The sequence below is a fragment of the Candoia aspera genome, chromosome 2 (assembly GCF_035149785.1).
Source record: "Candoia aspera isolate rCanAsp1 chromosome 2, rCanAsp1.hap2, whole genome shotgun sequence".
In the NCBI taxonomy this organism is placed as follows: domain Eukaryota; kingdom Metazoa; phylum Chordata; class Lepidosauria; order Squamata; family Boidae; genus Candoia; species Candoia aspera.
The window spans coordinates 105387453-105408190 of record NC_086154.1 but is presented as its reverse complement, the minus strand read 5'-3'; the positions used below and the strand labels follow the sequence as shown (position 1 = coordinate 105408190).

The 20738-nt window shown below is 38.5% G+C and overlaps 1 protein-coding gene across 2 annotated transcripts in view; it reads right to left on the bottom strand.

Moving 5' to 3' along the window:
- OGFOD3 (2-oxoglutarate and iron dependent oxygenase domain containing 3) overlaps positions 1-19686 on the bottom strand; it is a 58793-nt gene extending 39107 nt beyond the window's left edge. Inside the window, exons 1-4 of one of the 2 annotated variants that reach the window (XM_063292792.1) lie at positions 19531-19686; positions 17030-17247; positions 12912-12987; positions 9488-9530 (exon numbers count right to left, since the gene is read on the bottom strand). In XM_063292792.1, coding sequence (XP_063148862.1) covers positions 9488-9530; positions 12912-12987; positions 17030-17247; positions 19531-19622 — 429 coding nt within the window. In that variant the 5' untranslated portion in view covers positions 19623-19686. Of the gene's footprint in view, positions 1-9487; positions 9531-12911; positions 12988-17029; positions 17248-18174; positions 18427-19530 lie in introns of those variants that run through there. The other variant, XM_063292793.1, reaches the window with a different exon arrangement.
- Between the last annotated feature and the right edge of the window lie 1052 nt (positions 19687-20738).

Below are 20738 nucleotides of genomic sequence, written 5' to 3'. Positions count from 1 at the left end.
AATATTTTTTTTCTTCAATGAATTTATGATCTTACTTCAGGCAAGATTATATATGCAATGATGCAATTAGGAGCTGAAGCAGCTCTATTCAATTTAATATTGTGGATTTTTAGAGGATATTTTTGCTATAATGTGCTAGGAGAGTAACTGTTACCAGCTTTTAAATTGTAGCTTCATTCAACTAGTCACAACAGGGCTCTCTTAATACTTGGTGCCGTGATTAGGTTCTGTTCAATAGAAAATACACTTCAGGACCAGAAACTTGTTTTCCAGGACCTTAGAACTGCAGGAATGTGATCTTCTTATTATCCGATCACTTTCTATGCCTCTCCCTTATCCTGTGTATTTATATCCAGACTCTTGCTGCTTGCTCAAATCTACCACATTAACTTATCTGTCAGCACCATATTAGCAAATAACATAAGGTTAGAAGTTATATTCACAGTTATATTTTTGAGCTACTGTATGCTTTTTTTCCTTTACAAACTAATTGCAATGTTTAAAACTGTAATAACATTTTAAAACTCCCATTTTAATGTAAAAATCCATCTTTAATTTTTTGTTAAAAAATCACTGATTTTTTTTCTCCCCTGCTTTCAAGTACAAGAACTTGCAAGATTTTTATCCTGACTTGGCAACCATCACAGCACAACATACTGTACTTTGACACTATCGTGCAATTTAAAGTAGTTTCCATTTCTACAAGAAGTAGCAATTTAAAAAGCTAAAAACCACTCAAAATGTGCAGTGCCACCAAAAAACAACAACAAACCATAATGGACTTTGTAAACAGTAAATATGAATCTTAACTGGGAAAGGAGAGAAAATCAACTTTTGGGCATGAAAAATACAAGAGACCATTTATGGATTTTTACATTAAAATGGGAGTTTTAAAATGTTATTACAATTTTAAAACATTGCAATTAGTTTGTAAGGCAGGGATGGTTTCTGCTAGTTAATTTTACTGAAGAGAAATCAAGCATCAAGACTTTGGGCAAAGAGAAACCAAACCCAAAAGAAATCAAAAGAAGATGCTGGATACTTTTCAAGACCATACTATACTCCTTGAAAATATAATCTACAGGATAGCAGAAGATACTATATACTGCAGGTGTCTCAATTTCTAATGAAAATTTCTGCACTGTCACTGTTGCTTGGAATTTTGTTTAGAAAGAGACCTTGAGGCTTCTAGTGATACAGAATGGAGCTTCTTATCTTGCAAGATGTAGTTTTCCTACTGTATGAAATTAGCACTGATCTGTATTTAAATTCTTTAGGGGCAGTCAAACCAAAGCCTGTATGCAGCCCTAAAGATATCTTTTGAGGTTCCCTGAGCCCCTCCAAGACTCAGCTGATCGAATTGGTTCTAGGTTATTCTGCATTTATCCCTCTACTTCTTCTATCTGGGTAAAATGAACATGCAGCATAAATTCTATAGCAGGAATGGGCAACTTGTCCATCCCCCCAACTTTTTTCTGAATTGTAATTTTGAATGTGACAGATGGGAAGTGATCGTATGAATTATAATTAGGTAGGTCTGGATTTTTTCCTGGCCTCAATTTTTTTTCAGAATAAGCCCCCGACAGAAAAAGATATTCCTGTCTTAGAGCAATCCTCTAAAGTGGTTCCATGTTTCAATAAGGAGCAGTACATTAGTATCTTGCAGAAGAGATTCAGAAATAATCAGACTTAAGAATACATCACGAAGAAAAGTTGCTTGACACTAGATTTGTATTTAAGCCACATTTACATATGAACTAAAATGCAAACAAAGTTTTATTTAATTCCTATTCTTTGTTTATTGGGGTAAAGCCATTACATGTTTTTTATTCAGGAGTCTGTTTTCATATACTCCATAGATTATCTCATCTAATTTTTTGAATTAACATTAGGAGCAACAGCAATACTATTCTCTTTCATGACCTTGATCAGATTATATAGGCGCCGGTTCAGGTAATCGCCAATGTCTTATTTCCAGTTGTTTTTACAATTTGCTGACAAAGTAACCAGCTGTTAAGATGAACCTTTTAGTTTCTACAAAAGCATGTTGAGTGACTCGCTGTATAAAAGGCATTAATGGAAACAAAATGTCAGGAAAGACATTTGTTCCAATCGGTCATCTCTCAGAGGTGAGAACCTGCTCACCAACATAAATAAAAAGTGGTGAAAGGATCTGCGTGAAAGGTACAGATTCTTGTTGTGCTGTGGCAGCTGAATTTTATGATCCTTAATCTGCAGGAATGGCAAAGCGGTTTCTAAGTGACACAGATCACACGTGCAGATAAAAGTTGTCATAAATAAACCCATACTACTAACCCATTTTAGAGCATCAAACAACCACTCACCAGTTCCACTCAGTCTGGTGCAGACTAGGCTACTAGGGATAAGAGCTCCACTTGGGCAAGTAGGACTAGCCCCCATGCTCCTTTAACTACAGCATGCGAGGCTGGGAAAGCATTTATGAGAGGGCTGTTCATCTCTCTTGCGTCAAATAGAAGGAAAGCCACGCAAAAGCAGAGAGACTTCTTACTGAATGATCTGAAACAACTGGAAATAAGTCATAAACTATCAGCCCTTCCAGGTAAACCAGACAGGAAACACGACTAGATGAACTAATTCTACTTTATTGTAAGACTGCATGAACAGAATCTGGTAAGTCTGAAAGTCCAATTCTCCCACCCTCCCTATTTATCACTTGAGTGGTCAGGGCGGCTCTTTTCTAAGTTTCTTCTTTAGACTATTACCCTCTCTTGGATGCCCTTTCATCTGATCATTCCCTAGGCAGCATCTCTTCCCCCTGTTTTCCAAGGTCACTCTCACATTCCATCACATACACTAAATTCACCTTAGAATTTAGAGAAAAAGATCAAAGCAATACTGAATCAGCTTAATTTATTGGAAGTAAATGAAACTTATAAAAACTTGGATCTTAGCAGACAGAAATACTTTTAAAAAGGTAAGAAACCAGACACATTGTTAGCTTATCAATTACAAAAAGAATGGAGTAAAAGAATGGGATGGAACCAAATACATCTCTACAACAAAATACATTACTCAGCAATTCATCAATTATTTTTGTAATTGTACAGCTAATACAATTAAATTAATTAAATCAATTAATTAAGCTAATACAATACAATACAATACAATTAAAGATAGATGCCCAATTTTGGGTGTCAGTGCACTGAAATGGACTGGAATGGGCCACTTCACATCAAATGACCACCAGATCTACTACTGTGGACAAGAGGACCACAGAAGAAATGGAGTAGCCTTCATAATTAATAGTAAAGTGGCTAAAGCAGTGCTTGGATACAACCCCAAAAACGACAGAATGATCTCAATTCAAATTCAGGGCAAGCCATCTAACATCACAGTGATCCAAATATACGCCCCAACCACAAATGCTGAAGAAGCTGAAGGAGAGCAGTTCTATGAGGATCTGCAGCACCTACTGGACAACACGCCTAAAAGAGATGTTATTTTCATCACAGGAGACTGGAATGCTAAGGTGGGCAGTCAAATGACACCTGGAATTACAGGTAAGCATGACCTGGGAGAACAAAACGAAGCAGGACATAGGCTGATAGAATCCTGCCAAGACAACTCACTCTGCATAACAAACACTCTCTTCCAACAACCTAAGAGACGGCTTTATACATGGACTTCACCAGATGGACAACACCGAAATCAGATTGACTACATCTTTTGTAGCCAAAGGTGGTGGACATTACAGTCGGCAAAAACAAGACCTGGAGCTGACTGTAGTTCAGATCACGAACTTCTTCTTGCACAATTTAGGATCAGACTAAAGAGATTAGGGAAGACCCACAGATCAGCTAGATATGAGCTCACTAATATTCCTAACGAATATGCAGTGGAGGTGAAGAATAGATTTAAGGGACTGGACTTAGTAGATAGGGTCCCGGAAGAACTCTAGACAGAAGTTCGCAACATTGTTCAGGAGGCGGCAACAAAATACATCCCAAAGGAAGAGAAAACCAAGAAGGCAAAGTGGCTGTCTGCTGAGACACTAGAAGTAGCCCAAGAAAGAAGGAAAGCAAAAGGCAACAGTGATAGGGGGAGATATGCCCAATTAAATGCAACATTCCAGAGGTTAGCCAGAAGAGATAAGGAATTATTTTTAAACAAGCAATGTGTGGAAGTGGAAGAAGACAATAGAATAGGAAGGGCAAGAGACCTCTTCCAGAAAATTAGAAACATCGGAGGTAAATTCCAGGCAAAAATGGGCGTGATCAAAAACAAAGATGGCAAGGACCTAACAGAAGAAGAAGAGATCAAGAAAAGGTGGCAAGAATATACAGAAGACCTGTGTAGGAAGGATAATAATATCAGGGATAGGTTTGACGGTGTGATCAGTGAGTTAGAGCCAGATATCCTGAAGAGTGAGGTTGATTGGGCCTTAAGAAGCATTGCTAATAACTAAGCAGCAGGAGACGACAGTATCCCAGCTGAACTGTTTAAAATCTTGCAAGGTGATGCATGCTATATGCCAGCAAATTTAGAAAACACAAGAATGGCCATCAGACTGGAAAAAAATCAACTTATATCCCCATACCCAAAAAAGGGAAACACTAAAGAATGTTCAAACTATCGAACAGTGGCACTTATTTCAGAGGCCAGTAAGGTAATGCTCAAGATCCTGCAAGGCAGACTCCAGCAATTCATGGAGCGAGAATTGCCAGATGTACAAGCTGGGTTTAGAAAAGGCAGAGGAACTAGGGACCAAATTGTCAATATCCGCTGGATAATGGAAAAAGCCAGGGAGTTTCAGAAAAACATCTATTTCTGTTTTAGTGACTATTCTGAAGCCTTTGACTGTGTGGACCATAACAAATTGTGGCAAGTTCTTAGCAGTATGGGGATACCAAGTCATCTTGTATGCCTCCTGAAGAATCTGTATAACAACCAAGTAGCAACAGTAAGAACAGACCACGGAACAACAGACTGGTTTAAGATTGGGAAAGGAGTACGGCGGGGCTGTATACTCTCACCCTACCTATTCAACTTGTATGCAGAACAGATCATGCGATGTGCTGGGCTTCAGGAATCCAAGCTGGAGTTAAAATTGCTGGAAGAAACATTAACAATCTCAGATATACAGATGATACCACTTTGATGGCTGAAAGTGAGGAGGAACTGAGGAGCCTTATGACGAAGGTGAAAGAAGAAAGTGCAAAAGCTGGCTTGCAGCTAAACCTCAAAAAAACCAAGATTATGGCAACCAGCTTGATTGAGAACTGGCAAATAGAGGGAGAAAATGTAGAGACAGTGACAGACTTTGTATTTCTAGGTGCGAAGACTACTGCAGATGCTGACTGCAGTCAGGAAATCAGAAGATGTTTAATTCTTGGGAGAAGAGCAATGACAAATCTCAGTAAAATAGTTAAGAGCAGGGACATCACCCTGACAACAAAGGTCCACATAGTTAAAGCAATGGTGTTCCGCGTAGTAACATATGGCTGCGAGAGCTGGACCATAGGGAAGGCTGAGTGAAGGAAGATAGATGCTTTTGAACTGTGGAGTTGGAGGAAAATTGAGAATGCCTTGGACTGCAAGAAGATCAAACCACTCCACACTCCAGGTAATAAAGCCAGACCGCTCACTTGAGGGAATATTACAGGCAAAACTGAAGTACTTTGGCCACATAATGAGAAGACAGGACACCCTGGAGAAGATGCTGATGCTAGGGAGAGTGGAAGGCAAAAGGAAGAGGGGCCGACCAAGGGCAAGATGGATTGATGATGTTGTAGAGGTGACGGACTCGACCTTGGTGGAGCTGGGGGTGGTATCAACCAACAGGAAGCTCTGGTGTGGGCTGGTCGATGAAGTCATGAATGTTAGCAGATTGCTAGGAAAGCCTTTGGCCCCGGAGAGATCAGAAAAGTCACACACCAGGCATTTCTATAAAAAAAATTTTATTTACAGAAAGCAAACATATTTACAGGCTCTCAGTGAGAGCTGCTTAACTCTCTTCATGCCTACACAGAAGGGAAACTGAAACTTAAACAAGTCCAGGCAAGTTCTTCTCCCCCACCAGTGCAACAATTAACAACTGAAAAGGGGACAATTAAATTCAACCTCTTCACCCGGCCAAAATGATTAGTTACCATAGTAACCTTAATCCGTAGTAGAAAACATATTAACAATGAAGAGTCAGAAGCGACTGAACGAATAAGCAACAACACTGGTAACAGCAATCTGACCCAGCAAAAATGGAAGAATATCTGAATGGAATATTATTTTAAACATTACTAACCAACAAAAAGAAGCTCTTAATCAACCTATAACAGAAGACAAAACTAAAGAAGCAATTAAAAAATTAAAAATGAATAAAACTCCAGGACCTGATGGTATTTCAACAATATATTACAAGATTTTTCAAGAAATTCTGACTAAAACTTTAACTCAGGGAATGAACAAGATTCAGGTATGTGAAGAATTCTCCTCATCCTGGAAATAGGTTTTTATTTCCTTGATTTAGAAAGAAGGAAAGGATTTGACTCATCCTGAATCATGTAGTACTGAATGTGGATAAAAAACTCTTCATAGCAATTCTTGCTAAGAGGATAAATGGTTTTTTAACTGAGATAATACATCCAGACCAGATGGGCTTTGCCCATATACGAGAGATAGTATCAGAGGTATTTTAAGGATGATTGATAAGATAAACTAGAAAAAACCAAAGATTGGCCATGATTTTGCTTGATGCTGGAAAAGCCAGTGACAATCTGGAATGGTCTTTTTTTGTTTGCAGTTCTTAAAAAAATAAAGAAAATTAGCTGCAAGCCTAACTTTTTCCATGGATACAGAATATTTATAAAGCACAAAAAGCTAAAATGATTATGAATAGTCTTATTTCACAACAATGCGCTATGTTGAAGGGAACAAAACACAGATGTCCTCTCTGTCCTTTTTTTTTCCCCCTAGCATTAGAACCCTTGGCAATCCCAAAGCAGCAAGGAAACTGAATCCTAGGAGGTAAACTAGTTGTACAAGAACTTAAATTGAAATTATTTGCTCATGATATTATACTAACAATTGCTCAACCCAGGGTTTCTGATGATGTTGTACTTTAGTTACTCAACTAAAAGACTCCCTACAATCGACAAGGAACAATATAACACTATGGGTTGGTATCAGGCTATCAGATTAACCAGAACAAGACACAAAGGATTATATGGAATCTATCAGAAGAAAGGTTTAATATTACTGTTAGACCAATTAAGTACCTGGGAATTTACTCAGTGAAATATAACAAAGACTTATTTAAGAAGAATTACTCACAGACTTAGAAACACATAATGACAGATATTTTAATAGTAGAAAATGTTAAAACTTGTCCTGATTAGGAAGCATATTTGCAGTAAAAATTAATATTTTACCAAGATCAATTTCAATTTCAAGTAATTCCAATAGGAATTGAAGAAAAGGTACTAAATGAGTATCAGAGACGAATAATCAATTTTCTTTGGTCAAATAAAAGACTGGGGATAAAAGTTAAGGTTTTGAAAGATATGAAAGAATGAGATAGATTGGCAATACCAAACCTTAAACTATATTATTACACCATCGCTAATCTCTTGCTTCAAATATTAAACATTTATTTTCCTGAAGGTGAATGTACAAAAATTTTGACTAGTGGAGAAATGACAATTCATACAGACAAAACAAAGATGAAATCTTTTGAAATTCTCTTCTCGGAAGGGTCAGAATTGCCTCACCGGTTTCAGTATCTCCAAATAAGTAGTTCAAAAGGAATTATAAAAACACGAAGGAATACTCAGAGACTTGACTGAATTTGAAAAAATTGTAACACAAAACTCATCTGCTGGGGCTTATTTATTTAATTACTTACTTATTTGTTCCTGAAGTACAAACCAGAAGCCAAGCAAGTTAAGGACTTTATTGCTGGAGCCCCAAATCAGTAACATTAGCAGGTATAACCAAAGCCATCTTTTTGATGCACAATAGAATAGCTAGAAGCCATCACAATAGTAGATGGGGTACATTAAAAAAAAGACTAAGCAGACTAAGTTGTAGACTATGCATCAATGTCAAAATTAACTTTGTATTTAAAAATAATTCTGAACTTAACTTGAAAACTCTTTAGGAACTATTATTCTGTAAGATGGACTTGTACTATACCCAAAGTTTGGATTTCTCTTAACATAAGGTTCTAAAATACTAAATCTTGTCTGTTTTTTCTAATTAGGACAGATCTTCTAAATTTGACAAATAAGTTATACAATTTATTCTGATTGACAATTCTTATTTTTATTTATTATTGACCTGTGATTTGATTCCAGTAAATTAAAATTACTTTACATGTTATATTAACCTAATATTATTTTGAAAATTTTTGTTCAATTTTATACTGTATGTAATTTTTTTTTATTTCGTTTTTATTCTTTTTTCCTTCTTTTATCATGATTATGCTATTAACATGTTACAATTCAAATACACACACAAACAAAATTTATGGAAGAAAGCTCCTAAGAAAACCAGTCAAATTCAATCATGTGATCATTAATGCATTTAAATTCTGTGCTTGAAGACATTTTGCATAATAGAAAATGAGCATGTTGGTGTAACTAACTAATGTGCCAGCCCTCATTTCACTGATTTTTAATAGACTCTGAAACATGTAATCTACATATAAGTGTCTTATATCTCCCTTATATGTAGACTACATGTTTCAGAGTCTATTAAAAATCAATGAAAATGAGGGCTGGCACATTAATTATCCACTTAAACTTCTCCAAACTAAGCACTTCTTTTTTTTCCCTCAAGCTGTTACTTTTATCCTCTGAAACAGTCAGAGGAAGCATACCAATGCAGGTCTTTTTTCCTTTGGTATCTGAGGCATTTTTCACTGCCTTTTTCTGAAAAATAGAAAAGATATGCTGGGCTAATGCCCAGTTATTTTCTAGAAGACTACCATGTGTAGTGCTGAATCCAGGTTTTCTCATCAGTTCAATATTTGATTCATTGTGCTACATAGAAGCTAATATGCCTTATAATCATAGAAAGGGACAGAAAGATTTGGATGCAAAGAGTAACAAAGATCCCCTCAATGACGCATTGATGCCCCTATCTTTGATGAATATTCTTACCCTATACCTCATTTGCATTGCCTCACTGTTTCTTTTCTCTTCTCCAAACTCAGCTTTTGCAATCGGAAAGAATTAAATTTCCATTAATGCCTTTCACATCATCATGGCAGACTACAGATAATATGTGCAATGGCACAGATCGGATAACAAAATCTGGGTTTTATCATCACTGGATCACAAACAATTGGAATACCTATCAGTAACTAAATTGAACATTTTGTTACATGAAGATGAGAGTGGACTCCCGTTTCTGTCTGATTGATACTTCTCCCCAAAAGACAGTGTAAAGCATAATCTGAAGAATCTTGCCTGAACACAAGAATATAAAAAAGTAACAGGACACTGCTCACCCCTCCATCCGATCCTCCCAGGGATAGTCCCCTCTCTGCTATTCTGTGGATGAAACAAAAATCTCAAAAAATAGTTTTTGTCCCAGTTGTTTACAGATGCTTTTCAAATACAACTTGCCACCCTTGATATAGAAGAAGCAGAAAAGGCAAGCCTGCTTAGATTCACAGCAGGTACATCAGCAAACAGCTGGCCCTCATCATCTGTGGAGGTTCATTCTCAAGGGTTCAGACCATGGATAACAAAACTGCAGATGAGACCTTAAAAATGCATACTTAATGCACGTGCAAAAGCTACCCAGAATTTTGTGCTCATGTAAAGAAAAAAAAAAGTCCCAAACCACAGTTATGAAAAAATCTCTGCACGATCTAGACTCAGTTTAGCAATTACAGAAATAAAAGACTATAGATGATGAGGACCACCTGTGCCACACACAGTACTCAGAAAGAGGCAAAGCATTTGCTAGTAAAAACTGCAAAATCCAAAGCTCAACTCTTACCCAGTCATTTCCAGGCAGGATTACTGGGATAAAGCCTCAGCTACTACTGTGTTTCTTGCTCCAAAGGTCAGGAACAAGTTTTGAATCACAAGTGACCAAAGGATAGGAAAATGTAGTTCATTATCAATGAAATATTGTTGTACTCTATGGGAAAAAGGAAGTCTATAAGCTGAACAGAGGTGTTTAAAGATGCAGTGGAGGTATCTGATAAATAATAAAAAGAGAGCCGTGGAGGTACCTTCTGTGATGAAAAGAGATGGCCAACTTTATTGCAAAAAATGAAAAAGCACCTAATTAAAGTTTCACTTCTTTGTGTTTACTGCCGAACGCTAACATTATGGCTGGTCAAGGTGTACTTTTCCAAGCTTACTCAGCTAAAGTTTAGCAGCTGAAAACAAATGCTGCCTCCTTGCCTTATTAACACATGAATACCTATTAGCTTTAATGTACTATTCCCAGTTCTATCAGAAATAGGGAAATGGGATTTAATAGTTATTAATCATGAACTTAAATCCATAATTTCTGTGTGGGTTAGCTAGTAATCTAGTTTTTTATCACAGTTTTAGATTCAATATATAGGAAGAACAACAATTTAGGCTAACCAGGGAATAGGGCTGGCAAGGGAGAAAGAAGTGCATGTGATTCATATTCCCAGCAGCTAAATTTTAATTTAACAAGACAGAAATATACACTCATGCTGGGCTAATCAACATCTCATAGGAATAGGACATTCTGAAACAGAGGCATACAGTGCAGAGAATAAAACTGCATATACTTGAAACAAGTGTTCATATTTATATACACAAACACACGTACTTGTTAACAGAAATCTGTGTCCACGGGACATGTGTGTCTATAATGAACAAACTATTCTAGATAGGCTCTCTGGATTTCAGGATCCAAATTCCAAAATATGGTAATACACTGGAAAATGAACCACAAGATTTGGAAACCTGGTTTTAAATTACGGCCAGTCTCAAATTCATTTAGTATCGCTGCCAATAAACGAGTTAATACAGTTAGAAAGATAGTAAAATCTCCTGTTTTAAAAGGAAGTATTTGATCCCTTGGTCTTCCCAATCTTAATTCCGTACCTGTTAAAATGGGAATAATAACGGCAACCTATCTCACAATGATGTTTGAATGTAAATCCAATGCAGATCAAAAAGAACTTTTCGCATTAAAAGCTTTAAATCACGGGAAGGGATCTAAGATTCTCTAGATGCTATTGAACAACAATCCTCAGAATGTTTCACCAGTGGGTTGCTTGACTAGGACTGGGAAAATTCCTGGAATGTGGAGTCCTTGGTGCTCTCTGAGCTTGGTTGTTTGCTTGCAGATGTTTCATTACTCAACTAGGTAACACCATCCGTGCTAGTTGGGGTTTGCTCCCTGTTTATATACAGTAGCTTGCCCTGCTAGTTTTGGTGGGGGGTGTGGTTTTCTCCCTGGTAGTTCCTTGATTAGAGTATTGTTTTCTGCTTGCTTGATTGTTTGCCTGGTAATAATGCCTGCTTATCTAGGTGTTGGCTGCTGGAGAGGATGTGTTCTGGCCTTTTTGTTTCCTTCTTAGCTTTTTTATTGCCTCTTTTGAATGGAATGTAAATATGGTTTATTTCTGTTGATGGCTGATTTGTCTGAATGTCAGACTTCCAGGGATTTCCTAACATTTTTGGATTTAGCTTGGTCTAGGATATTCACAGTTTCCCAGTTGAAACTATCATTGAGTCTGTCCATGTGTTGTGTGATTAAGGAGTTTTCATCATGCCTTCTGACTGCTAGTTGGTGTTCGTGGATGAGCTCTGCTAGTCTTCTGCCTTTCTGTCCTACACAGTAGCTGTTACAGTCCTTACACTGTATGTTGTGGATGACTCCTGTTTTTCTTTTGGGGCTACTAGGTCTTTTGGTTTACTTACTCTTAAGCAAGTGTATTGCTTGAGAAGTTAGAATGGGGCAGCACGCCTTGTGAAAAGGGGAGCCCAGAGCTATGGAAGATCTAAAGAAGCTGACTTCCCCATTTCTTACAATTTGCCCCTGTAGCCCCCCTTATAGAGCAAAACTGCTCTATCAGGCCCTAATATGTGCTTGTGAAATGAATTTTAGAAGGGGGCCACAGCAGCAAGTGTAGGAGGAACATTTCCCAAATGTCTCCTTCCCTCTCTTTAATTTCATCCCTTCAGTCCCTTTCTGTGCCTACATCCACAGGAATTAATGAAGCAAAACCATTCTATTACATTTTGATGGGAAGTCCACCCTAGCCAGGTATCTTCCATGTGCTCAACTTTCTTTTTTTAACAAATTATCTCAGTCTGGGGTTGGTTTGGTTTTAATAAGCTCTTGAAACTCATTCCGAAGGCAACATACTTATTAAGAATTTTCTCACGGGTTACTACCCATAAAGGAGAGAAAGGGAAGATTCATATCCAGGTCACTTTTCTATCTTATGTAGGAAGTTTTATAAAGTGTATAGGTAGTCCCCGTTTAACAATGCTAATTGGGACCAGAAACTCTGTCATTAAGCAACATGGCCATAAATTGAAAAACAATGTGACCTCACTGCCTAGCAACAGCAGTTCCAGCACTCCTGGTTACCGTTGTTAAACAAGGACCTCATGGATCATTAAGCAAGGACCTCACATGACCATGACTTCTGACTTCCTGCCAGCTTCCCCACTGATTTTGCTTGTTGGAATCCGGCAGGGTTACAATCATGTAACCATGGGGATGCTGTGATGGCTGTATGTACAAGGTCCAGTCATAACTACCACTCATTCAGCACCATCGTAAGTTCAAACAGCCGCTGAATGAGTGGTGTTAAACAAGGACCACCTGTATACTATTTATAAAACAAACAGAAAACACCACCACCACACTATTCTGAAGCTTTTAACAAGGATATTCTGTGTCTGAAAAAAAAAAATATTTACCTACGGATTCTCTCAGCTTCTTCCTCGTTAATTATGGCATCTGTTATCCCTCTTCCACACTTCCGAGGGGTACAGCCTAGATAATGCATAGAAAGAGAAAGGAAGAAAAGTGTTTAAATATTTTCCCCTGCTTTCCCTATCTTTATATGTATTACAGATAGTTGTATTGATTGATCTGATTGAACCATCAGTAATAAGAATCTGAGAACCACCCATATATTACTATTATACCTCACACTCTCACTTAATTCGCCCAATTATTATGTCTCATTGAAAAAACCCCAACAACTATCCATTTCAATTTGCTCTGCCATTTTTCTAGGTCTTATGCACAAGCAAAAGAATCTGACATTCTAGACTGTACAATTTGCAGAAAGCAGAATATACAAATTATTGTTGTTAAAATGTCTGTATTTCCTTTTCCACAAACTACCCTGATGTAATAATAAAAACTGAAACATATCTAAGTAACTTCTTTTGCTTAATCCATCAAGAGAGTTTTGGTCTATTTGCAAGAATCCACTGATAGCTATAAATGCCAATTTTTAATGCCTCAGATTCTGACAGAAGAAAAATCTCTGGTAAAATTATGGGCTACTAAGATTTCTAGCAAAAAGGAATTCTGTATAGAATTTGAAAATCATATTCTAAATCGGAATACTTTTTTTAGTCAGTGTTGAGTTGAATTCTTCAATATTGAATAGCAGAGTCTAGAAATAAAAATAGAAGATGTGGCTGTAGAACCTCAGAATTCTAGTTACACCTGAACATCCAGCACATATTTATGTCACTTGAGCATAAAAGACAACCATCTCTAACTTCACAAATCTTCATATTTTTGTTAGTACTTCAGGTAGCTGAAGGTAACGTTCCATTCTGCTGGTTTTTCTTTTTGGACATTTACAACATTATTACATTTCAGGTAGCACCTGGAGAAGAACTATTGATTCAACTTCTTCAGGTAAAATAAACAAATACTGAGTTACAAGCTTGATCTTTTGGAATAAATTAGGCTCTTGAGATCAACTTTTTCTGCACTCTTAAAGAGTAAAAATGACAGGAGAAAACAAATGATCTATCTTCAGTAGAAACTGCAATCATGATACTTTAAGAAAAAAATATTTTGAAATATATATTAGAGGACTCTGCAGCATTTTGTGTTAGATTCTAAAAAGATGCTGGAGGTGCAAACATAGTACCAGTCTGCAATCTAGGCAGCTTACATAAGATGAAAAACAAAAACAGAAAGAGACCAGCAAGATAAAACAACAGAAAACACAATACAGTTGAGGCTGAAATCTCAACCATAGGATGGGCTCATCCAGTCTCATGGCCTAATGCCTGGGGAAGAACCAGATTCTCAAGGGTTTATGAAAGGCCAGCAGGGTTGGGGCCATCTGAATCAGGTGGAGAGTGGGTATGCTCTTCCATACAGCAGGCACTGTGACAGAGAAAGCACAATTCCTGCCAGATGGTATTGATTCACGGAGGGGACCCAAAGCAAGTCCATCCTGTCATATCTTGTGTGACAGGCAGAAACAGCTGAAGATAGGCAATCTCATTTATAATCTGGATCTGTACCATAAAGAGCTTTATAAGTAGTAGCCAGCACCCTGAATTGTATCTAGAAGCCTACTGGGAGCAAGTGCATCTCACAAAGTAATGACCACCTATGCTGCCGCATCCTGGACCAGTTGTAGCTTCCTGATGGTCTTCAAGGGCACCCCCTCGTACAGCACATTGTGAAAGTCCAAACAGGAAGTGACCAAGGCACAAGTGACCATGAGCAGAGCTTTCTAATCCAGGAAAGGGCAGAACTGGCGCATAAGATGGATTTATGCAAAAGCCCTCCTGGCCATGGCTACCATCTGCTCTTCAAGCAGGAGCTGAAAGTTCAAGAGGAGCCCAAAAATGTACAGAAGTTCTGCTGGGAAAATGCAACCCCAGCCAGAACTAAAGTGAGGTCCCAGAAGCCCCTAAAACCCAAAGCCACTCAATCTTTTATTTTCAAATCTGTTCTTCCCCATCCAGGCTCCCACAGCCTCCAGATACTGGGAAAGAAAACATCACTTGATTGGCCCTGGGTTGAGATGCACAGCTGAGTATCATCAGCATACTGTTGGTACTTAACCTCATGACAACAGACGACCCCACCTACTAAGTTCATATAGATGTTAAATAGGAGCAAATAGAATGTAGATCCCTGAGGAATCCTGGATAGAGTTATAGGCAGAGGTAGACTTCTCAAAGCTAAAGCAGATGAAGCAGTGAAGCATCACACCAGGTTTAGGAAGGAATGCTATTCCAGTAAATTACCAAAGCAATAGGTAAACTCTGAAAAAGGCTAGAGATAAATTACAGCTCCCAGGATTCTCATCAAGTCTAGTTAGAGCTGATCTAGGCAAGCATCAAACTGAATTTTGATATATTTAAGGAATTTTTCTGTCAGATTATAGAATAGGGAATATTATCAAATGCATCCCACGGGTGCCCTCAAGTGGAAACTCAGTAACATGAGAATGTTACAGCAGAAATATAACAAAACAGCAGCCATTCTGGAACAGACCAAATTAATCCAACAGAGTATGATCACAATATGTTCATTTAAGAATAAATATTTGTATTGTATATGTTTTAAATTCCATTTTTCTGGATGGCAGAATAGATCAAAATAAAATATTTTTAAAAATTAAAGGACTTTAAAATTAAAGCCCTTTTATAATTTTATCACTGAAAAATACAAACCTCTCTTTTCAAAGCATGTTAAAACTGTACTTTCACCTTCAAAAACCAATTAAGTCTCAGTAAAAGTTGGATGCTAAAAATTAAAAAAAATGAATCTAAAAGCATTATCCCCCAAACCAAGCATACATCTAACAAGCACAAAAATACAATTGTGAGACATAAATTCTCATGATATTATTTCATTCTATATGAAATCAATGTTAAATATTAGATTACAACTGCTTCTACAAATAAGAGCACTCATGACTATTTTTGATTCCAATTTTTAATTCTGATTCCAACTTGGTGATTCTGAAGGTTCAAAATCATAACTAGGAGTAATGAACTGTTATGAAACCTAATGAGTGTTTATAGAAGATGAACTTTTGATTCAGATTATATTGGCACAAGCAGACAACTGTAAGAATCACGGAACCTGCATTTCAGAGAGGTATCATAATACAAAAATATGGATCCAGGACATGAATTGTTGTGGAACTTTATAATTTAAATATTTATTTTATGGGAAGTTCCCCCCTACAACCATAAAATCCCATCACTCTCCACAGACTCAACAGTTCTGACAAGTATCATCATCGCCATGGTGTAAAAATTGCCACGGACATCCAGGAAAGATTCAAGTTTGTTTGTTTTATAGATTCCCCATTTTATGCCATAGCAGCACTGACCGGATAGTTTTTTCTCCTCCTTCATCCTTTAGATACAAATGTAGTCTGTGAGTTGATAGTGCTTTAGGGGAATCTCTTGTAAAAGCCAGAAAAAAAAATATAAGGCTCTAGGCCTTGAGATCCAGGTTTTTGCATGTAAGTATTGCTAACAGTACATTATTTTTATGGTAACATCTCTGTGTGTGGATGCACCCTCTGACTTTACATAACTCCAAAGGGAATGCTAAGAAGTCATAAAAGAGAAGGCCCATACACTAGAAAAAACAGACTCTGAAGTCCTATAAAAGCCAAAGGAGCCATAGCCTGAATCAGTTACAATGACAATTGATCTTTATGGAGGTTTTCTTTCTTCTTTTGTAAAAATCAAGAAGATCCATGTGTTGAGGCAAAGCATGGATGTAAGTCTATGATTTCATAATGGGTATATAATTTCGTGCCATATTTGCAATGTAACGTATACACTGTGTGATTGTTGTAACTTAGTTTAAGGATATGAACATACTATGCAATTTGTCCATGCCTGAGTGTTTCCTATATAATATTCAGTGACTCAGAGTTATGATGCTTTTGCGTCATAGCAGCATATATACGGAAGTGATCTGTAATTTAATGGATATTTTGAGTGGAATCTTATTTTAAAATATCGAGGATCCATGCTTCATTTATTTAAAAAAAAGCACTGATACAGGTCATAATATACAATACCTTCAAACCGTTTATAGCGGTCATAATCCTCTGAGCAGGGTACCTCAATGAATTTGTCTGGGATGCTTTCACCACGATAGGCCAACACGTCTGTAACTCCATCTTCACTGAGCAAGTAGCTTCCACTTAAAAGGTAACCCAGCATGGCAGATGAGAGAAGGAAAGCTGCTGTCAACCATTTCCGCCGCGAATCTTTCTGAGCACTATCTTTCACACCACTGAAAACAAAACAAGATGTTTTTATTTCCTCCTTTATTAACTTTGGATGTTACAAAGAAGTTTTAAAACCTATGTCTGCTCTTCATATTTTTACCGTGTATTATTTTGTCACCATTATTTTAATTTTAAAATCTCTCTCTTATGGTTATAGCACACTGTGCTATATTTCCCTGATCTGGGAAAATATTGTATTGAAAGCTAGAATATGTATTTTAAAATTATATAAATTCATACAATTTGCTCTTAAATACAAAGGGGTCCAATGAATGCATCTTTAATATACAGGTCTCATTCACATCAAGTAACAAACATACTGTCAGGGTAGCCTTACTCCCAATAAGACACGGAATCACTTAGAGGGTCTAAGGATTTCCTGTTTATTGGAAGCAGAGTGCATACGGAGAAAAAGACGGGAATGTGGGCGTGGTAGCGGGGTACCCCGTTTATACCCGCGCGGTGGACCTTGTCCCCCTCCACCCTCCATTGTCCCATAAGCTGGATCCGGATGGGCGATCTGCAGCGATATGGGTTCGTCGATGGGTGATTTAGGCGATCTCCGCTGGTCTCCTTTGTCTCTTCACTCTTGTTCGGTGCAGGTGCGTCCCACGGGGTAATGGGTGGAAGTTCCCCCGATCTGTTAACGGGTCTTAGGTCCGGACAGAGGTGTGCCTCTATTGTGCTGGTGATTGTTTTAGGCATTTGTGTGCTTAAAGGGTAATGGTTATCCCTTCCTCCTTCCTGATGGGCATGTTCCCCGTTGTGATGCACATATGCCTTGCAATGGGGAACATGACACATACCATCCAATCTCAGGCACGGGCAAAAAAGCAGCCTCTATTAAAATTAATCCCTGATAATGTACTCTTAACAAGTTATGGCTTACTAAAAATACATGTTTTCTTGAGTATTAAGGAGAATCTGAACACCTGCATTGCTCCTCTATTCTCTTTAAACCCAGTGGTTTGTAGGAAGTTGCGGGAAGTATTTGTATGAACTGCTACAGACAGCTAGTGTAGTGTGTGGTTAAGGTCTTGGAGCTGGACTGGACAGAGCCAGGTTCATGGTTCCACACAAAGGTAATTCACTGGTTGACTTTGGGGACAGTCAGCCTCTCTTACCCAATCTAGCTCAAAGAATTGTGAAGATAAAATGTGCAGATGCCCCCACGTAAGATGCCTTGGCATCTTATAGAAAAAGCAGATTATCATTATTGCACTTACTACTGTTTTTCTTTTCTTATCCAGCTATTTCCCCACAGCCTTCCCTATTTATATCCTCACAAGGACTCACAAACAAAGGTTAGAGTGAGAGATGGGCGATGATGAGATTTGAAATATAAATAAATACATAAAATTAAGTTGCCTGCAAACAAGAGTAGTTCAAGATTATCCAAAAAGCTCTGTGGCTAAGTGAGGACATGAAGACAGGGCATTTCTGGCTTAAATCCAGTGCTCTGCTAATACAGTAAAGGATACTAGGCAGAAGTCATTAAGTCAATCCATTAGGAAAGAGGACCATCATGATCCAGAAGAAATGTAAAATAATAATACTGGCCAAGTAGCAACACAAGCATCAAGCCAAAAAGGAAAGAGAAGTCATTTTAATAAACTTAAACTGTCCCATAAAGAGGTATTTATGTATTTATGTATTTATCAAATTTATATTGCCAATCATCTCGCAAATGTGACTCTTTCATGTGTATTCACCTGCAGTGCACAAATATTATCCTATAAGTTCCCCTACTTTTCCTATAGCATAGGTATTCTCAACGTGGCAGCTCATATAAGGTTGTTGTCCAGAACCCAGCTATCAATACCTCCTTAAAGGAAGGGGAAAAAGAAACCCTCTTTCTTACAAGCACATTCCAACCTGTCACATTGTTGCAGAATCCAACTCAGTCCCACTAGAAATTATTCAGAGCTGCTCTGTATCCAGATTCATCATGTCGGTAGAAGTCCTGGGACTTGTCATACAAAACACCCCAAACTTATGCCCTCTGGATATGTTTGACTATACCGCCGCCCCCAACCCCACCCCACGAACTTCTAATTAGTTCTGCCAGCTCTGTCCCGGGTGGATATTCTGGAGAAGGTTGTCCACGCTGGGAGAGCGCCAGACTGGGCAAAGCGCTAGAGGGGTGAAAGAAGCCAGGATGAACGGAAGCCATGCGGGATGGGGAAGATGAAGCGCAAAGAGCCGCCACCTCCTCCCACGCGCAGCACAGAGCCGTGATGGGCAGCTATTAGCAGCCAGTCTCCCGGACGTCGCTGGCGCCTTCGTACCTGCTGAAGCGACGACGCTCTTCCGCCCGAACCGCCGCACCTGCGCCGCCACTGTCCGAGGCCCTTCCGGCCGGCCGCCGCTGAAGAGCCATTGCTCAATTAAGCGGCTCTACCTGGACGCCAGGACGCTGACTTCGAGCGCCCAGGAGGGGCTGGAGGGAGGTAGTAACCAATAGGCTTTCACAGCGCCCGAGGCGGAAGCTCAGGGAAGCGCAACTGATCTCAGAGAACGCGAGCAGTCAGTCGTGCACAATCGAGCCTAGAGCAGCCGAACTCTAGCCCCGGGAGGTGGAAAGCTACGCAGTTGCTGGAGAAGGTGCGCTGCCATACGGTAACGGGGAGGCAGGTGTAGAGCTTAAATGAAGAGATCGTAGGATAGCGGGTGGGGCATGAGTCGTAAGCAATATATCCAAGAGGTTGCATGTTGCTCTGTTCATTTTTCCTGTGCCTTCTGCTGGGGTTGGTCTGCTGCCTCTAAAGAGGTGTGACCTTGCGAAGGGGTCAATTCAGGACGTCAGTTTGCTCCTGGGGAGAGACATGGAGGTTTTCCTAGTCCGAGTTGCAGCTCTCCCAGAACTGAGAGTCACCTGCAGTTCTGTAAAATTCATACACTGAATCTTATGTAGACATTTCATCCTCTTACCTTAACACACGTAACACACCAAGTCCTTGAGGGACAAATTTATTGTTATATTTGTTTGTTTGTCAAATTTATTTATTTGTCAAATTTTTGTTTTATCACCACCCATCTCCCCACAAGGAGGGACTCTGGGCGGTTTACAATAGAAATAAAATTTAAAATTTGATACAGACTATAAATAATACATTAAAATAAATGCAATAGGAGATAAAAATATAAAATGCAATACAATCCAGATGGCAGTAAGGTTCTATTATTCCCATTTATGACCTGCTCTTAATTTTAACAAGTTCCGAAGATCCGCTTAACTCCTACTGTCAGGATGTATGAAGTCTTTAAAAACCTGGCTATTCTCCCAGGCCTTGCAGGTGGTCTTTGATGCACAGATTGTCTTTATTAGTCTGCTTAGGCTCTTTTGTATTGTTTTTCTATTTTAAGTGGAGGTTGCCCAGAGTCATTCTGGCATTGGGCGGCTTCTAAATCTAATAAATAAATAAGCATGCATACATTCTAAAGCAGGTGTACCCAGAAACAGGTTGGTTAAATAGGGTTTTCCCCAGTATATGTC